This window comes from Vipera ursinii (assembly GCF_947247035.1).
Source record: "Vipera ursinii genome assembly, chromosome: 1".
In the NCBI taxonomy this organism is placed as follows: domain Eukaryota; kingdom Metazoa; phylum Chordata; class Lepidosauria; order Squamata; family Viperidae; genus Vipera; species Vipera ursinii.
The window spans coordinates 116060498-116075824 of NC_139512.1; the positions used below are offsets into that span (position 1 = coordinate 116060498).

The following is a 15327-nucleotide window of genomic DNA, read 5'->3' on the forward strand; positions in this document are numbered from 1 at the left end:
TGCCCCACTGACTTGTGACCCTCCCTGCCAACTTTCCCACTGGCTTTCTAAGGAAAATGGCAGGGCAGCTTGCAAATAGCAATTATGTGATCACAGAGTGCTTGGCAAACCGTTGTAAGTGTGAACAGGTTGCTAAGTACCGAGATTACTATCATAAGAACACAAATGGATGGGCTAAGATAGTCAGAACTCTACGGACTGGTTGAGAACTACTTTTTTAGTGGTTAAAGTGCTGCAACAGGATCAGAGAACTCCATATAGTATTCATATTCACCATCCACGAGCTGCAGTGGGTGACTTTGGAACAAACATTCACAAATTTGCTGGTGTGGATTCAGAGGAATGTGATGCATATCACCTTGAATTCCTGGAAAAAAATGTGGGTCTTAAGCAATAAAATTTTCACTGGCACCAAAAAATAGACTGGGGGAGAATTTATAGAATCTTCCACAGTCTTAGTTTTGCTTCTCCCTTTCCTACTGGGACTGCTTAGTTTTATCAACTTGATTTGGATTTGAAAATGTCTTCTAAAAAACTTTATGTCACAAATGATTTTATTTTTGTGTGCCACAAGACTCTTTGGTATTATCTCACATGTATTCTAAAGCCTCACCTGCCTGAGCAAAGTTCCTCTTCTACATATAATTTAGCATTGTATTTTCCCCGACAGAAATAGTCTCTAAATAGGATTATAGTCTGAAGTGAAATGAAGCCAGATTTAATAATAAATTAGAGAAGCATCTTGATCAGTGCTTGACAGTTTCCTCACTGGGAGTTTTGAAAGGCATTTTTAGGCATAGGGGCTGTGATCTTGCACCCCAGCTGCGTCCCACAACCTAAATGCCTAATCATAATTTAATTGCTATGCTCTCTAGGGATGAATGGAACAAATGTAGGAAGCATTAAACTGGCAAAACCTATTACCTGAAAAATACCCATTAGGGACCTGACTCCTGAGGCAATTGGAAACTATTTGAACCAAGATCTATAGTCCAGGTTATAAATCCCAGGTTACTTCAAAAATGATTGTGTAATTCTTGGGTTGTAAATATTAAAATGCATGGTCCTCACTTACCTGTTTAAGAAAACCATCTGATGGTTGCAGTTACAGTGGCCAAACTCCAGAAGCCAGTGATCTACTGAACAATTCTGGGCCCACTGCAAGCAACACCCACATGTCTTCCATTTAACAAAATAAAAAAAATATACACAGGAATAGAGGAAGTGGCTTTTGTATTCTTTTATTCCTCAATTTAAAATGGCTAGTCATAATAAAAATAAAAGTGTGGCTTAACCGAGGCCACAGTTTAGATATTGCCATAGAGAAAGATTCAGTAGAGACTTAGGCTGTTGAATTTTTGGATTGCTGATTTCTATCTACTGCCATGGGCTTTTACACATGATGAGAGATTTTTGGCATATGAAAAAATATTGCTTTTTGGTTAGTTTTTTTTCTCTCTTCTTTCTCTTGCCCAGTTTGGGAATAAAGAACTGTGACATCACAAGAAATTCATATGGAGCATTTTAAAAAAGCAAGGTTAAAAAAAACACAGGAAACCACTCGGAGGATTTACCTAATGCAAATAGTATCTCCACACAAGGGACTCAGGCCCACTGCTACCCTTTCCATTTAGCACCTCAATCCAAGGCTGCAATGATACACAATGAGTATTTCACATGCTTCCTGGTTTATAGAGAACAGCGTTTTCTCTCTGGGAATCATTCTGAAAGAGATCTGTCTGGACATTGAAAAAGTAAACCCAAATACTCCCCTTAGTTTTCCTAAACCCTCCAAGACTTTCAAGGAAAAAAAAATACTTGTGGGAAAATGTTCAACAGCAAAACCCAAAGGTAATAGAAGTGGTGCCTTTGTATGCTCCCTCCTGGAATTAATCCTCCTGCTCATGCTTGGCCAGAGGCAGAAATAACCAGGCCAGATCCAACGTGGCAACTGGCATTTCTTCAGCCCTATCGGGGTAGTGGTTTTGCAGTGGTTTTCGCTGAAAGACAACCAAATGGCTATTCTGCTCTATCCCACCAGATTCTCCTGAATATGGTTTACACATGGTTTCCTCAGGCCCAGCTGATGACGTATGACCAGGCTTACCTCCCTTACTTATGGGTAGATATAATTTCTTCTTCTTTTTATATTTATATATTTATAGATATTTATATATACACACACCCAGTAACTCAGAAGAGAAAAAATATAGAATCCGTAGCAATAATAAAAAATTTTTAAAAATGATCAACCCCATACTGCACTAGGCGAGCGATTGCACAAGGTCCACAATAAACTGTTCTGTTGGTAGCAGGACAGGCTACAGCCTGCACTTTTCTTCCGTACGAGGAGGCTGACACCAAGTCCTCCCCTTCGCTCTCGGCAATGTGCTACAAACTGCAGTCTCCTTTTGGCTGAGAGGGAAGAGCGCAGGCTGTGGAGGTGAGCAAGGCCGAGATCCCATTGTAGTGTTTAGAAGCTCTCTCAAATAGTTTTAAGTTTCAAGGGTAATTGTCCTCTCTGTTCTCCCCACCCACCAAAACCTGGATTTCTTTCTTTCTTTTTTAAAAAAGTCCACGCATCTGATGGAGCGACCGTTTGGAAAGAGGAGCAGGTGGTGGGGAGATTGGCTCCTCATACAGAAATCTCGTACGTGGTCCCACCCACTCCGGAGACTTTCTTGACTCCTCCTCGAGTGGGACTGTTGAGAGGTGGCTGGCCAGGGATGGGCGAGGTTGAGCCCAGAGTCCTGGGCTGTCCGTTAGACTTGCTGCAAGAGGGTCTCATCTGCACCTCGTCTCTGGGAAAAGGAAGGACACAAGGGCATCAGGAAGTGAGCACTCATTCAATGGAAATGGAAATGGGAGGACGCCTCACAGGTAGCTTAAGGGAAGGAAAATTTGGAATGCAGATCGGCATTGCCTGGGATGCAAAGGGAAAACTAACCGCACTGGATTGTCAGCCCAGAGAAACTTGACAAGGCCATACAAATATTTTAGTCTCTTAGGAGGATGAAGTTAAACACAGGATTCTACCCACTGGGAACCATACGGAAGGGATAAACGAAAGTGTACTACAGACCAAGAAAGGGTTGCAGGAAAGGGCACGGATATCAAAAGGACGAGACTTCTTATAACCTGTTCCACCTGCTTATTGATATGGCCTCAAAAGTATCGTAAGCACCCACAAGAAACAGGGGAGCACAGAAAAGTAGGAACATGAATTATATCGCACAGAGTGTTTTTACATATGAGGTAGTAATCGGGCAGGCAATATAAAGTCTCAAGGATCTCATATGAAAGCCAATGACCATCTCACAGACCACACAGCTGACACAACGGGATGTGACACTATGCAATGCACCCTGCATTACAGAACTAAGGGTGAGGAAATGGATTGGTTCACACACTGGAGAAGGGGAAGGAAAAGGGAGGGAAGGAAGGGACAGACGAGAGCAGACACTATTTGTAGATCACTGCCAGCTGTTTCTTTCAGATGTTGCCGGAAGGAATCACAATTATCTTGGAATCCTTGGCCAGAGCAGTGAAGGGGCAGATCTAAATGTGGTTCATCCTCCACTAGGTCAAGGAACACTTAAAAGAACGAGACAAGTGTCACTTGTACTTACTTTGGTGACAGTAAAGGCTGCAAGGCCACCTCCTCAGTCTCTGGAACGATAGCCTGAGGCGACTGTTTTTGGCTGCTGTAAGACATAGATTTGCCCATGTGGGAGGATGAAAGCTGCTCTGGTGAGCCCAGCATGCGCACTCTAAGTGCATGTGGTGATTCTGGTTTGCCAAAGCGAGGTGCCACTGGGCGGGTGAGTGGGCTTTTGCCCAAAGGTGAACGTTTTGAATCGTCCGAAGAGGAACTCGTTTGTGGGGCATTGCTGGACCCTGGGGTGGACTGTATCCCAGAGTCCCCTAGGCCTGTGTCTTCCTCTTGGGCCAGGGGCGGCGGCACAGATGACTGCTGCAGCAACTTCTCCCGTTCTTGCATGGAAGCCACAATATGCCGCGAAAGATTGTCATAGCGGACGGGTGAAGAATCACAAGGTTGCTGGTGTTTGGGCGAACCAGAGCTTGGAAAACGACTGTGCAAGTCAGCCTCCCGCTGTTGAGCAATACGGGCTGAAAGAAAAGGAGACGTGTATCCCATGAGCGGGTCTGGCTCTGAACTTGCCTGCACTGACTCAAAATCATGGCTATCGGACGGTGTGAGAAGACTGTCGTATGACAAGCTCCCGTTGCGTGTCTGGTTCACCAAGCTCTTGTAAGATGTGGAAGTAGTGCCTTCGGAGCGGATGGACTGAAGATGGCCCATTTCAAAGCCCGTGCCTTGCGCTGACTTGAGGCTGGAGGAGCGGGAACCAGTGGATAGAGGATCAAAATGGAAACTCTTGCCAAAAGTAGGTGATCGAAAACTTTCTGGTTCCAGACATGGTTCTGAACGGCAGCTGGGGTATCGGCTGCTTTCAGCAATAGATTTTGGCTCCTTCAGACTGTCTCCTCGATTTAGCTGTTAGAGGGAGTAAAAGATACAGGAGTCACTCGATAGCTTCCTAAGCTGTGCATAAGAAATAAAAATAAAGTGTGCCCTCTCCTTCTTCAAGGCATCCTACAGGCCTATTAGAAGGAAAATAAATTTCCATACAGAAATTGAAAATTTGCAAGCTACAAGATACACGTTATAATTCACTTACTGAAAGTCAACATAATGCAACAGAATCCTGAATATGAATCTAGAATACACATATTTAAATTCTACCTCAGATATAAATGCCTTCGATGAGATGGATTCGGTTATATTTCTAAACTGAGTATTTAATCAATTCATAGGGTATCAAAATTTTATGTTAAACAAGAATACAATAAACTAAAAAAAACCTGTTAAATACGTAATAAATCATACAAAACCTTAAAATATTTCAAATGTTCTCTCTCAGGCACACACATAGAAGGAACTGCCAGCTTTACATAGCTAGTCTGAAAATGAGACATCCTACCTATATTGCCCTTTGGGTGGGGGAGAAGGTGGAAGAAAAGGGATGAGTGAACAACAGGGGAGCAAAACTATGGAAAAATATAATACACTCTGGCTGCTGCAGCCCCTAATTTGGCTTCTGATGCAATCATGGTTAACATAAATTCAAAATTGAGCAGGCAGTGATTCTATGGTTGACAGCAGCTGAAAGTTTGTTAGATTTCTTTGGATTTGGATTTCTATCCCACTTTCATTTAGAAGCTTGAGGTGATATACCGTGTGTGTGTGTGTGTGTGTGTGTGTGTGTATCAGTGGCTCAGTGGGTTAGGACGCTGAGCTTGTCGATCAGAAGATTGGCAGTTTGGCGGGTCGAATCCCGAGTGCCGCGTAACAGAGTGAGCGCCTGATACTCGTCCCAGCTTCTGCCAACCTAGCAGTTCGAAAGCATGTAAAAAATGCAAGTAGAAACATAGGGACCACTCCGGTGGGAAGGTAACAGCGTTCCGTGCGCCTTTGGCGTCCAGTCATGCCGGCCACATGACCACGGAGACGTCCTCGCACAAGCGCTGGCTCTTCGGCTTTGAAACGGAGATGAGCACCGGCCCCTAGAGTCGGAAACGACTAGCACGCATGTGCGGGGGAACTTTTACCATATATATATATATATATATATATATATATATATATATATATATATATATATATATATATATATATATATATATATATATATATAGGGTAAAACCATATATATATAATTAGAATTTCCTTTTGACTCGCAGGAGTTCACTATAAAAAGATCAGCGTTTAACTATATCACAATATTTCTGCTATTTTTTTATGCACGTTAATACAATTAACCCTCTTAAAGTTACTTATATATATAAAACACTCTGGGCAGTTTAGGTCTCACACAAGATATCGCAAACTAAAAATAGGAATGAGTGATGGTAATAGCTTCCCCATTGACTTTACTTGTCAAAAGGATGCAAAAAGTGATCACGTGATACCAGGACACTGCAACTGTCATAAATGTCAGTGATCAAGCGCCTGAATTTCGATTACGTGACTACGGGGATGATGCAATGGTCATAAATGTCAACAATGGACACAACTCACTCTTTTCAGGGCCGTTGTAACTTTGAACAGCTTCGGATGGGAAGAGTTCGATCCTGTGACTCCGGGTGAAGTGGACAAGATCATGGGGAAACTAAGTGCCGCCACATGTTTGTTGGACCCGTGTCCCTCCTGGCTAGTCTATGCATCTCGGGAGGTTACACGAGGCTGGCTCCTAGCAGTTATCAATGCCTCACTGAGTGAGGGGTACTTCCCTGCCGCCTTGAAAGAGGCGGTGGTAAGGCCCCTCCTCAAGAAACCGGCACTGGACCCAGCTGTTTTAAACAACTTCCGTCCTGTCTCCAACCTTCGCTTCCTTGCGAAGGTCGTTGAGACCGTGGTGGCACGACAGCTCCCTTTGAACCTGGAGGAAGCTGAATATCTAGATCCGTACCAATCGGGTTTCAGACCCGGGCACAGCACGGAGACGGCATTGGTCGCACTGGTGAATGATCTCTGGCGGGCCCGAGATAGAGGTTATTCCTCTGTCCTGGTCCTATTAGATCTATCAGCGGCTTTTGATACCATCGACCATGGTATCTTATTGCGTCGTCTTGAGGGGCTGGGAGTGGGAGGCACCGTTTTGCGGTGGTTCTCCTCCTACCTCTCGGACCGTTCGCAGACGGTGTTGGCAGGAGGGTAGAGGTCAAGCCCTAGGCCTCTTAATTGTGGAGTGCCTCAGGGTTCGGTGCTCTCGCCCCTCCTGTTCAACATCTATATGAAGCCGCTGGGAGAGATCATCCGTAGCTTCGGGGTGAAATATAATCAATATGCTGATGATACCCAGCTATTCATCTCCACCCCGAACCAACCCAGTGATGCCCTCGATGTGATGTCCCGTTGCCTGGAAGCGGTACAGATTTGGATGGGAGAAAACAGGCTTCGACTCAACCCGGCCAAGACTGAGTGGCTGTACATACCGTCATCTCGTTTAGTCCAAGAGGTTCCATCTCTGACTATAGGAGGAGAGATGTTACCTCCCATTGATAGAGCACGCAATCTGGGCGTCCTCCTAGATTCGCGACTCAGTTTCGAAGATCATATTGGAGCCGTGGCTAGGGGGGCATTTGCACAGATTCGTCTTATATACCAATTGCGCCCCTTTTTGGACCGAGATGCCCTACGTACAGTCACCCACGCACTCGTTACCTCCCGTATTGATTACTGTAATGCTCTCTACATGGGGCTGCCCTTGAAGACCACCCGGAGGCTTCAGCTGGTGCAGAATGCAGCTGCACGGGTTGTGATGGGAGCTCCCCGATACTCCCATATTACACCCCTCCTGCGTGAGCTGCATTGGCTACCAGTTACCCTCCGGGTGAGATTTAAGGTGCTGGTACTTACCTTTAAAGCCCTACATGGCTTAGGTCCGGGATACTTGCAGGACCATCTGCTGCCGGGAACAAATTCCCATCGTCCAGTACGCTCACACAGAGAAGGCCTCCTCAGGGTACCGTCAGCTAGGCAATGTCAGTTGGCGACCCCCAGGGGGAGGGCCTTCTCTGTGGGAGCGCCAGCCCTATGGAATCAGCTCCCCCCTGAGCTTCGGATGGCCCAAAACCTCTAATCCTTTCGCCGCGGCCTCAAAACACTCCTGTTCCACCAGGCTGACCTGGACTGACAGGCATTTTAATTAATTTATATTTAGAATTTTTAATTTATTTTTTAAAATTCTCTAATTTTAATTTATTGCACAGATGTTCTCAATTTTATTTTTATCTTGATTTCTGTACTTATTATATGTTTTGTTGTTAGCCGCCCTGAGTCCTTCGGGAGATAGGGCGGGATATAAATCCCATAAATAAATAAATAAATAAATAAATAGTTGTAAGTTGCGGACTACCTGTAAATATTATTTTAGAGTTGTGTATTTCTGGCATAAGAGTAATTATTTTATAGAGTAGCAATGAGCGAAAGAATCTCTGGAAAATTTTCATTAATGTTCTTCCAAATCAAATGATTAAACAAGTCTACTTTTCGGTTCTAATTAGATTAACAGTCCTGTTCTGAAATAAAAATTATATTTATATTTGCAAAGTATTCCCCTGTATATTATTCAACAGATGACCCATCATTTTTTCATTGCTCCAATTAGTAGGTCTCAGAGTTCTAGTAAAAACTAAGGCAGGTCCAACAAGTCTACCAACCCTCCCTTAGTAAAATATTACATCAATCCAATTAAGGCATTATAGTCTCAAACCAAATTCTTCCCCTTTCAACACCTCCCCCTGCGTGTACATCTACTGTGGTCTATTCTTCTTGCTGAGCAAGCTTATTTACCTTGGCACTGGTGGAGTGAGGCATTGCAGCTGGAGCACTCCTGCTACTGTACCCCGGTTGATACTTATACATAGTTGGAGTAGGAGGGCTGTTCTTACTTAGCAAACCGCTATCTGTAAAGAGAAAGGGGAAAAAAACAGGGTGGCTGTCATAAATAGTTTGCTTCAGTGTCGCCCTGGGGGGTCTCCTTGAATCTTTGCCTCAAGTCCCATGGATAGCAGATGACTCAACTGTGAGAACCAAGTGACAGGAGTCTGTCCTGAAGGTTAAGGAATCAACCAGAACTATAAAACAGGCATAAAGGGGGGAGGAGATAAAAACAGTGCAACAGGAATGAATGTTTTCCTTTCTATGAGATCGCACCATAGATCGCAATTATAATGCAAATGCAATACATTTTCAAAGAAAGGGGGAAAAAAAACTACAAATCAAGTGCTTGAAAACTGAAAAAATACAACAGATATAATTTTTACACACACACAAACACACACACAGGGAGAGAGAGAGAGAGAGAGAGAGGGAGGGAGGGAGGGAGAGAGAGAGAGAGAGAGAGAGAGAGAGTGTTTGGGTTATATAAATGTATTAAATGTATTAGAAATATATGTTTATGTATTATGTCCTTGAATATTATTTTCTCTCTGTCTCTGTCTTTCTCTCCCCCCCCCCCCCCCGCAAGTTTTCAGCACTGCTGGATGGGAGGCAGTAGCACCGATCTAAGAACTCAAATGGAAACCTGCAAAACAAAGTGCCAAACACATCTACACATATTTTCTTATCTGTTATAAAACACACAGATGTATAATATAGCCCAAATAACAACAAAGATCATATCTTCCATTTACTACAACAATTGAGCCTGGAATTTCCTTTTTAAGTTATGTAATGTAAAGTAATGTAAATTTTTTGTCATAAATCAAGTCACCACATGACTGCACTTGATTTTACAGCTGTTTTTACGACAGTCGCTAAACGAATCACATGGTTATTAAGCGAATCGTGAGGTTGCAAGTATGAACCCAGATCGCCCAATGGGTGTTTATGATGGAAAATGGTAAAAAAATGTCACAAAATGCAATGTGAACATGGGATCCTGAACATGTCATAAATGTGAACTGGTTGACCAGTGCCCAGCAATGCAATCATGTGACTGCAAGGGTGGTGCAACAGTCACAGCTTTGAGGACAGATCTTAATTAACACACATATGTGTATGCATGTGTGAATGTGGGTGTATTCTTCTTTTGAGAGTGGCCATCAGGATTTCATTTTAATGTGTGCCATTGTGTGTACAGAAAAATGATAATAAAGGTTATTTTGTCTCATCAGACCTTGCCTCAACAGCATCATCAGCTGACCTACTAATTACTTCAAAATTAACCATTACATTTTAGTTTAACAGCCACAAGCACGGCTATCGGGTTTTGCAGCGATGCAGAGACCGACATTATTTCCCTGATACAGACAATCAGATACTGTCTCTCTCAAGCAAATCCCTCTTACCCTCATTGGTGGCCAGGGTTAAATGTGTCCTCAGTCCTGTATAGCGGCTGAGATCTGGTTTGGGTGGCGGTGGCGGTTCAGCATCAGCAGACTGGCTCTCTGTTATCTCAAGGCTTCCTTTGGACTGCAGAGAAAAAAGCAAAGCACACTGGTACAATCGGAAGAATGGCAGGCATCAATCTTATGAATGCTGCCTTTGGTTGGATAAAGGTGGAAATGACCAATTACTCCTCCAGCATTTCCACAAATGTTCTTGTAAACTGAACATGTTTCAGTTGCTGGATGAGAAGTGAAAAGCAAAAACTCAATGATCAAAGACACAACTTTTATGTTGTGTTGGTTACACAGGAGGGAAATGTAAGTTCAAGTTCAATTCCTGGAGAAGCAGAAACAAGGAGTGATGTTACTAAGGAACAATGCCTGAGGTAATCACTTGATACCTACTTACGCTGCCCAAACCCTGAGAATAATTTGAAGCCACTGTTTATGCAGCACTTTCATGTCCTCCTCACCTTTGTTCTCTTCAGTTCAGCCTGGATACCATTGTCCATTATCGTAATAGCAACCTGTCCATCTGATATTTCTGGCCGTAAGAATGGAGGCATCACTAATATAGTCTGTTCTCTCTTTGGCCGCCCAAGATACCTAGTGAATAGTGAAAAGGGATTAAGTCAAGTATAGTAAGAGAGTGCTTATAGTACATTATTTATTTACCTGGCTTGGCAAGGCAGTATAATGTCAGAATAAGGTTTGAGATACGTACACTTTGCAATTTGAAGACATTTGTGTACCGGCAGTCCTCAAGATATGACCGGTTATTTAACAACTATTCAGAGTTACGACAGCCACCATAAAATATGCCCACCCCAGTGCTTTTTGAGAGTTTCTGGCAAAAAACTGCTCCTTTTGGGAGAATGGGTTCACACTTGGCATCAGCTACCCAAGCCCTGCTGTGCACGCTCCACACCTCACCAGCCACCTGCAGAAAACCCTCGCTCCCTCTTCTACCCAATAGCAGCTCTTATCTACCTGCCAGCCTGCTTGCCAACCACCTGCCACTTACAATTTCCTCTTGGCTTCCTGACTGACTTAATTGTTCGAAGCTGGCAGCAGGTCGTGAGAAGAGATTCATTTACAAGACCCATGATCCTTGTTTAATGATGTTGACAGGACTGTAGGGATTGCCATTGCTAAGTGATATGGTCATGTGATATTGCCTTTATGACCATATCACTTAGTGACAGAAATTTCAGTACAACTGCTATGGTAACTTGAGGGCTACCTATAATATTATTTTAAAGATGTAGAAAAATGATAATAATTTATTAAATCTATATGCTGCCAGATTATTAGTTGTTCTGGATGGTTTACAATTATTTATTTTTTTTAAAAAAAAATAATAATACAAAAGCACAAAAACAAAGGAACCAAGGTGACAAAAAACCCCTCAAACTCAAAACTAAACTTGGCAGTTTCTAGAATTAACTAGAAGTAATGAAGAAAGTAACAAATAAAATGGCTGCTCTATAAAGTTACTTTGCAATTCCAATGAAGGAGTAACATTCAAACACAGGATTACACAACAGGAATTGTATTCTAACCTTTTATCCCTCCTTCCTTTTTTATTGATTTTAAGGAAACAAATTGCTTTTGTGCACAATAGTTTTATTTCAATATAATTTTATAAATGTGAAGAAATGCATACACAGAACTTTGGTAATGCTAGCCAGAGAAATGTAGCACCTGTAGATTCTGATTCATTACAAAAGTAGGTAGGTTGGGTGCAGAAAAATAATCTAAATACAGCTGCATAGTTAAGCAACAGAAACATATGCCTACAGAAAGCTGCACTGTCCTAATATATTTCAGATCGTGACAGAGGGTGAAAGGGAAATTTGGCTCTATGGTAACTCATAGTCTTCCTCTTTAATCATGCACAAAATAATAACGTCACATATTTTTAATTTGGAGCTATTTAGTGTTCCTTATTTATCTAAAGTGAGAGCCAGTTAATGCAGAGGTGAAGGCATCAGGTGAGAAACTGGGAGTTCTAGTCCCATCTTAGGCATGAGTTGGTGATCTTGGGCCGGTCATTTTCTCCCAGCCCTAAGAAGCAGTGGCAAACAATTCTGAAAGCCCTTGCCAAGAAAACTACAGAGACTTGTCCAGACAGTCTGAGAATTGGACAGGACCGAATGGAAGAAGAAAAAATCAAAGTAGGGATACTCAATATAAATCCGAAAGACATTTTCCCCAAAGAAGTAGAATGTTTGGAGCAGCAATAACATCTTCTGCTCCAGAAAAGTCTTAGTTTAGATGACCAAAGTCAGAATTTAATTATATTTCTTAATTTGGAAAACAGGCCACAGGCACTTTAAAGGAGATCACTCAGTCAGCCTTTGTACCAAATTAATACTCCTACATCTTTACATACTGATCAGCACGCACCCTTTGCAATCTACAAGGGAGAGGAAAAACACAGCTGCTCTGTCAAACAACAGTTCTCCTAATTTAGGGAAACAAACACGATGTGATAGGCATTGCTAACACTTGGTGGGATAAAGCTTGTGATTCATACACAACATTGGAAAGGTGTAATTTATTGAAAAGAAACAGAATGAATAGAAAGGGTGAGGGCGTTGCACTGTACAGGAAGAAAAAAAATACATTGAACAAAAATTCAGCAGAGAATGGAAATCCTATAAAAAATATCTTGGGTAACAAGAAAAAAAGAGAAAGGAAAGGGATACCATTGTGGGAGTTTTTCACAGACCACCTGGGCAGGAGAAGACATCAATGAGGCCTTTCCGCAGCAGATGATCAGTTTTTCACGAAGCCACGCAACAGGGATAATGGGGGATATCAATTAGGCCCAATAAATTATGGTTACCTCCCGCCGATAACTTTGTCAGAAAGTGGAAGAAAGAGCAAGCTGGTCTGTTATTGTGGATTTAATTATTACCAAGAGGAAGAATTGGTTGAAAAGATTAAGGTAGCTGACATCTCTTGGGAAAATAAAGATGTTATCCTTTATTTGTGATAACCAGAAAAAGAAAGAACTAACAAGAGTCAGACTGCACCCTGCACCTGAGTAGAACCAATTTTGATGAATTCTAAGGGAAGGTGGATGGGAGACAAATGGCACCAGGAAGGGTGGGAAACTCTACAACGGGGGTGTCAAACTGCCGGCCCGTGCTGACCCCAGCTCTGGCAATGCAAAAAAAAAAAAAAAGGTCGTGATTTTATGTCGCAACACGTCACATGACGCGGCAAGTTTGACAGCTGTGCTCTACAACGTATAATATTGAGGGCACAACTGCAAACCAACTCTACAACAACAGAGAAAAACAAGATTCTAAAGATATATGGTGGATATCTGCAGAGCTCTCAAGCGCTGACAGGAAAAAAGGAGATGTTCAGCAAACGAAAGGAGGGAAACTTTAGCAAAGAAGGAATATACATAGCCTCATGTCAGTCCTTCAGAATGGTACAGGTCAGGAGAAAGACTCCAGAAGGACTACTGGAATTTTATTGTTGCAGGGCACAATAAAAACAAAATCTGGAAAACTTGCCCGACTTTCTCTCTTTCCCCTTATTACACCAAAGGCTTTCAAGATGGAGAAATCTTTTGAGTTTCTTTCGCACTTCCTCCTTTCTTTCAGAACTAAACTGATATTTACTTAACCACTCAAGGATACCTTCTTCATGGTTACTTCTGTACTCTTCTGTATTTCTAGAAAGTTGGAACACTGTCAGAAGGCTAAAGCTCAGAACGATCTGAGAATTGAGACACATTCCCCAAAAAACCCCAAAAGGACCCTTTTATACATGTTAGAAATAAAATGTAGGTCTATATAATGAGAAAGTTATGAATCAGCAATAAAGGATGGTGACAAACTCCTCACCTGTCTACTTTCTGAAATGAAATTAAGCCATATCTAACCGCTATCATGCCACTGCAGACATGGCAGAATTGCAGCTTAAGAGAGAATAGAATGCAGGAGAGAGTAAGGAAGACCTTAACAAAAAAATTAAATGAATTGAAGTTTCCAAGGCCAGATGGATTACATTCCGGGGTGTTAAAGAAATTACAGGTAGTTCTCGATTTATGACTGCGACTGAGTCCAAAATTTATGTAGGTAATGAGACAGTTAAGTGAGTTTGGTCCCATTTTACAACCTTTCTTGCCAGCATTGTTAAATGAATCATCCCAGTTGCTAAGTTAGTAACACAGTTAAGTGAATCTGGCTTCCCCATTGACTTTGGTTGTCAAAAGATCACGAAAGATGAACACATGACCCCGGGACACTGCAACTGTCATAAATACATGCCAGTTGCCAAGCGCCCGAATTTTCATTACATGACCACGGGGATGCTGCAACAGTCGTAAGTGAGAAAAATGGTCATGTCACATTTTTCAGTGCCACTGTAACTTCAAAATGGTCACTAAACTGGTATAAGCCAAGGACTACCTGTAGTGCGATGACTGCAAAACCATTTTCAACTCCTGGATGACCAGTGAAGTTCCAGAAAAAACCAAATGTTGTTCCCCATTTCAAAAAAGGAGGAAGCAGACAAACTTGTCAATTTTAGCTTTGCTGGTTGCCTTGGGGACCAGATGGGGGTATTCCAGGTTGGAGGTGGCTGCTAGATTGAGGGCAGACTCCACTCCCCCCCCCATTGTCGTACTTACTACTATCCTTTTTTTTTTGCTTATCATATTATTATTATTATTTAAACTTATATACCGCCCTTCTCCCGTAGGACCCAGGGCAGTTCACAAGGCGATTAAAACAATATAACAATACAAAAGTTAATAACAAATTAAAATAAATTAAATTATCCTTAATTAAAATCTAAAACCCTTAACTCTAATTAAAAACCCAATTGCAATAGGTTAAAAATTAAAAGTTCTCAGTCCTGGCCGGAAAGCTCAAAGAGCCAGGTCTTCAGGTCCCGGCGGAACGAACGAAAATCTGGGGCAGTCAATATTGATGTATTATTCTCATTTTTTTCTTTGTCATTGTTTAACGTTCTATTAATTTTACTTCTGTGTACCTTTTTATTATTGTAAGCCACCTAGAGTAGGGGTAGGCAACCTCGGCTCTTTTATGACTCATGGACTTCCAACTTCCAGAATTCCAGAGTCAGCTGACTTAGGAATTCTGGGAGTTGAAGTCCATGAGTTGAAGTCCATGAAGTCCATAAAAGAGCCGAGGTTGCCTACCCCTGACCTAGAGTAACCCTATGGCAGCATAGGGGGCAAATAAGTTTAAATTAAACAAATAAAATTTGTCATCTAGGCTAGGCAAGTTTCTGAAGAAACTTGAGAATGGTATGGGAGTATGGGAGCAGGTTAATAATTAACCAAAGGCAGCATGGGTTTGTTACAACAGATCATTCTGGACTAATCTCATATCCTTCCTTGACAAGAGGTAGCACTTTAGC

At 42.2% G+C, this 15327-nt stretch overlaps 1 protein-coding gene across 2 annotated transcripts in view; it reads right to left on the reverse strand.

Moving 5' to 3' along the window:
• Nucleotides 1-1216: 1216 nt before the first annotated feature.
• ZDHHC5 (zDHHC palmitoyltransferase 5) overlaps nucleotides 1217-15327 on the reverse strand; it is a 51770-nt gene continuing 37659 nt past the window's right edge. For both annotated transcript variants that reach the window (XM_083349289.1, XM_083349288.1), the window contains exons 8-12: nucleotides 10392-10524; nucleotides 9880-10003; nucleotides 8381-8493; nucleotides 3630-4519; nucleotides 1217-2801 (exon numbers count right to left, since the gene is read on the reverse strand). In XM_083349289.1, the coding sequence (XP_083205415.1) occupies nucleotides 2636-2801; nucleotides 3630-4519; nucleotides 8381-8493; nucleotides 9880-10003; nucleotides 10392-10524 (1426 nt within the window). In that variant the 3' untranslated portion in view covers nucleotides 1217-2635. The remainder of the gene's footprint in view (nucleotides 2802-3629; nucleotides 4520-8380; nucleotides 8494-9879; nucleotides 10004-10391; nucleotides 10525-15327) is intronic.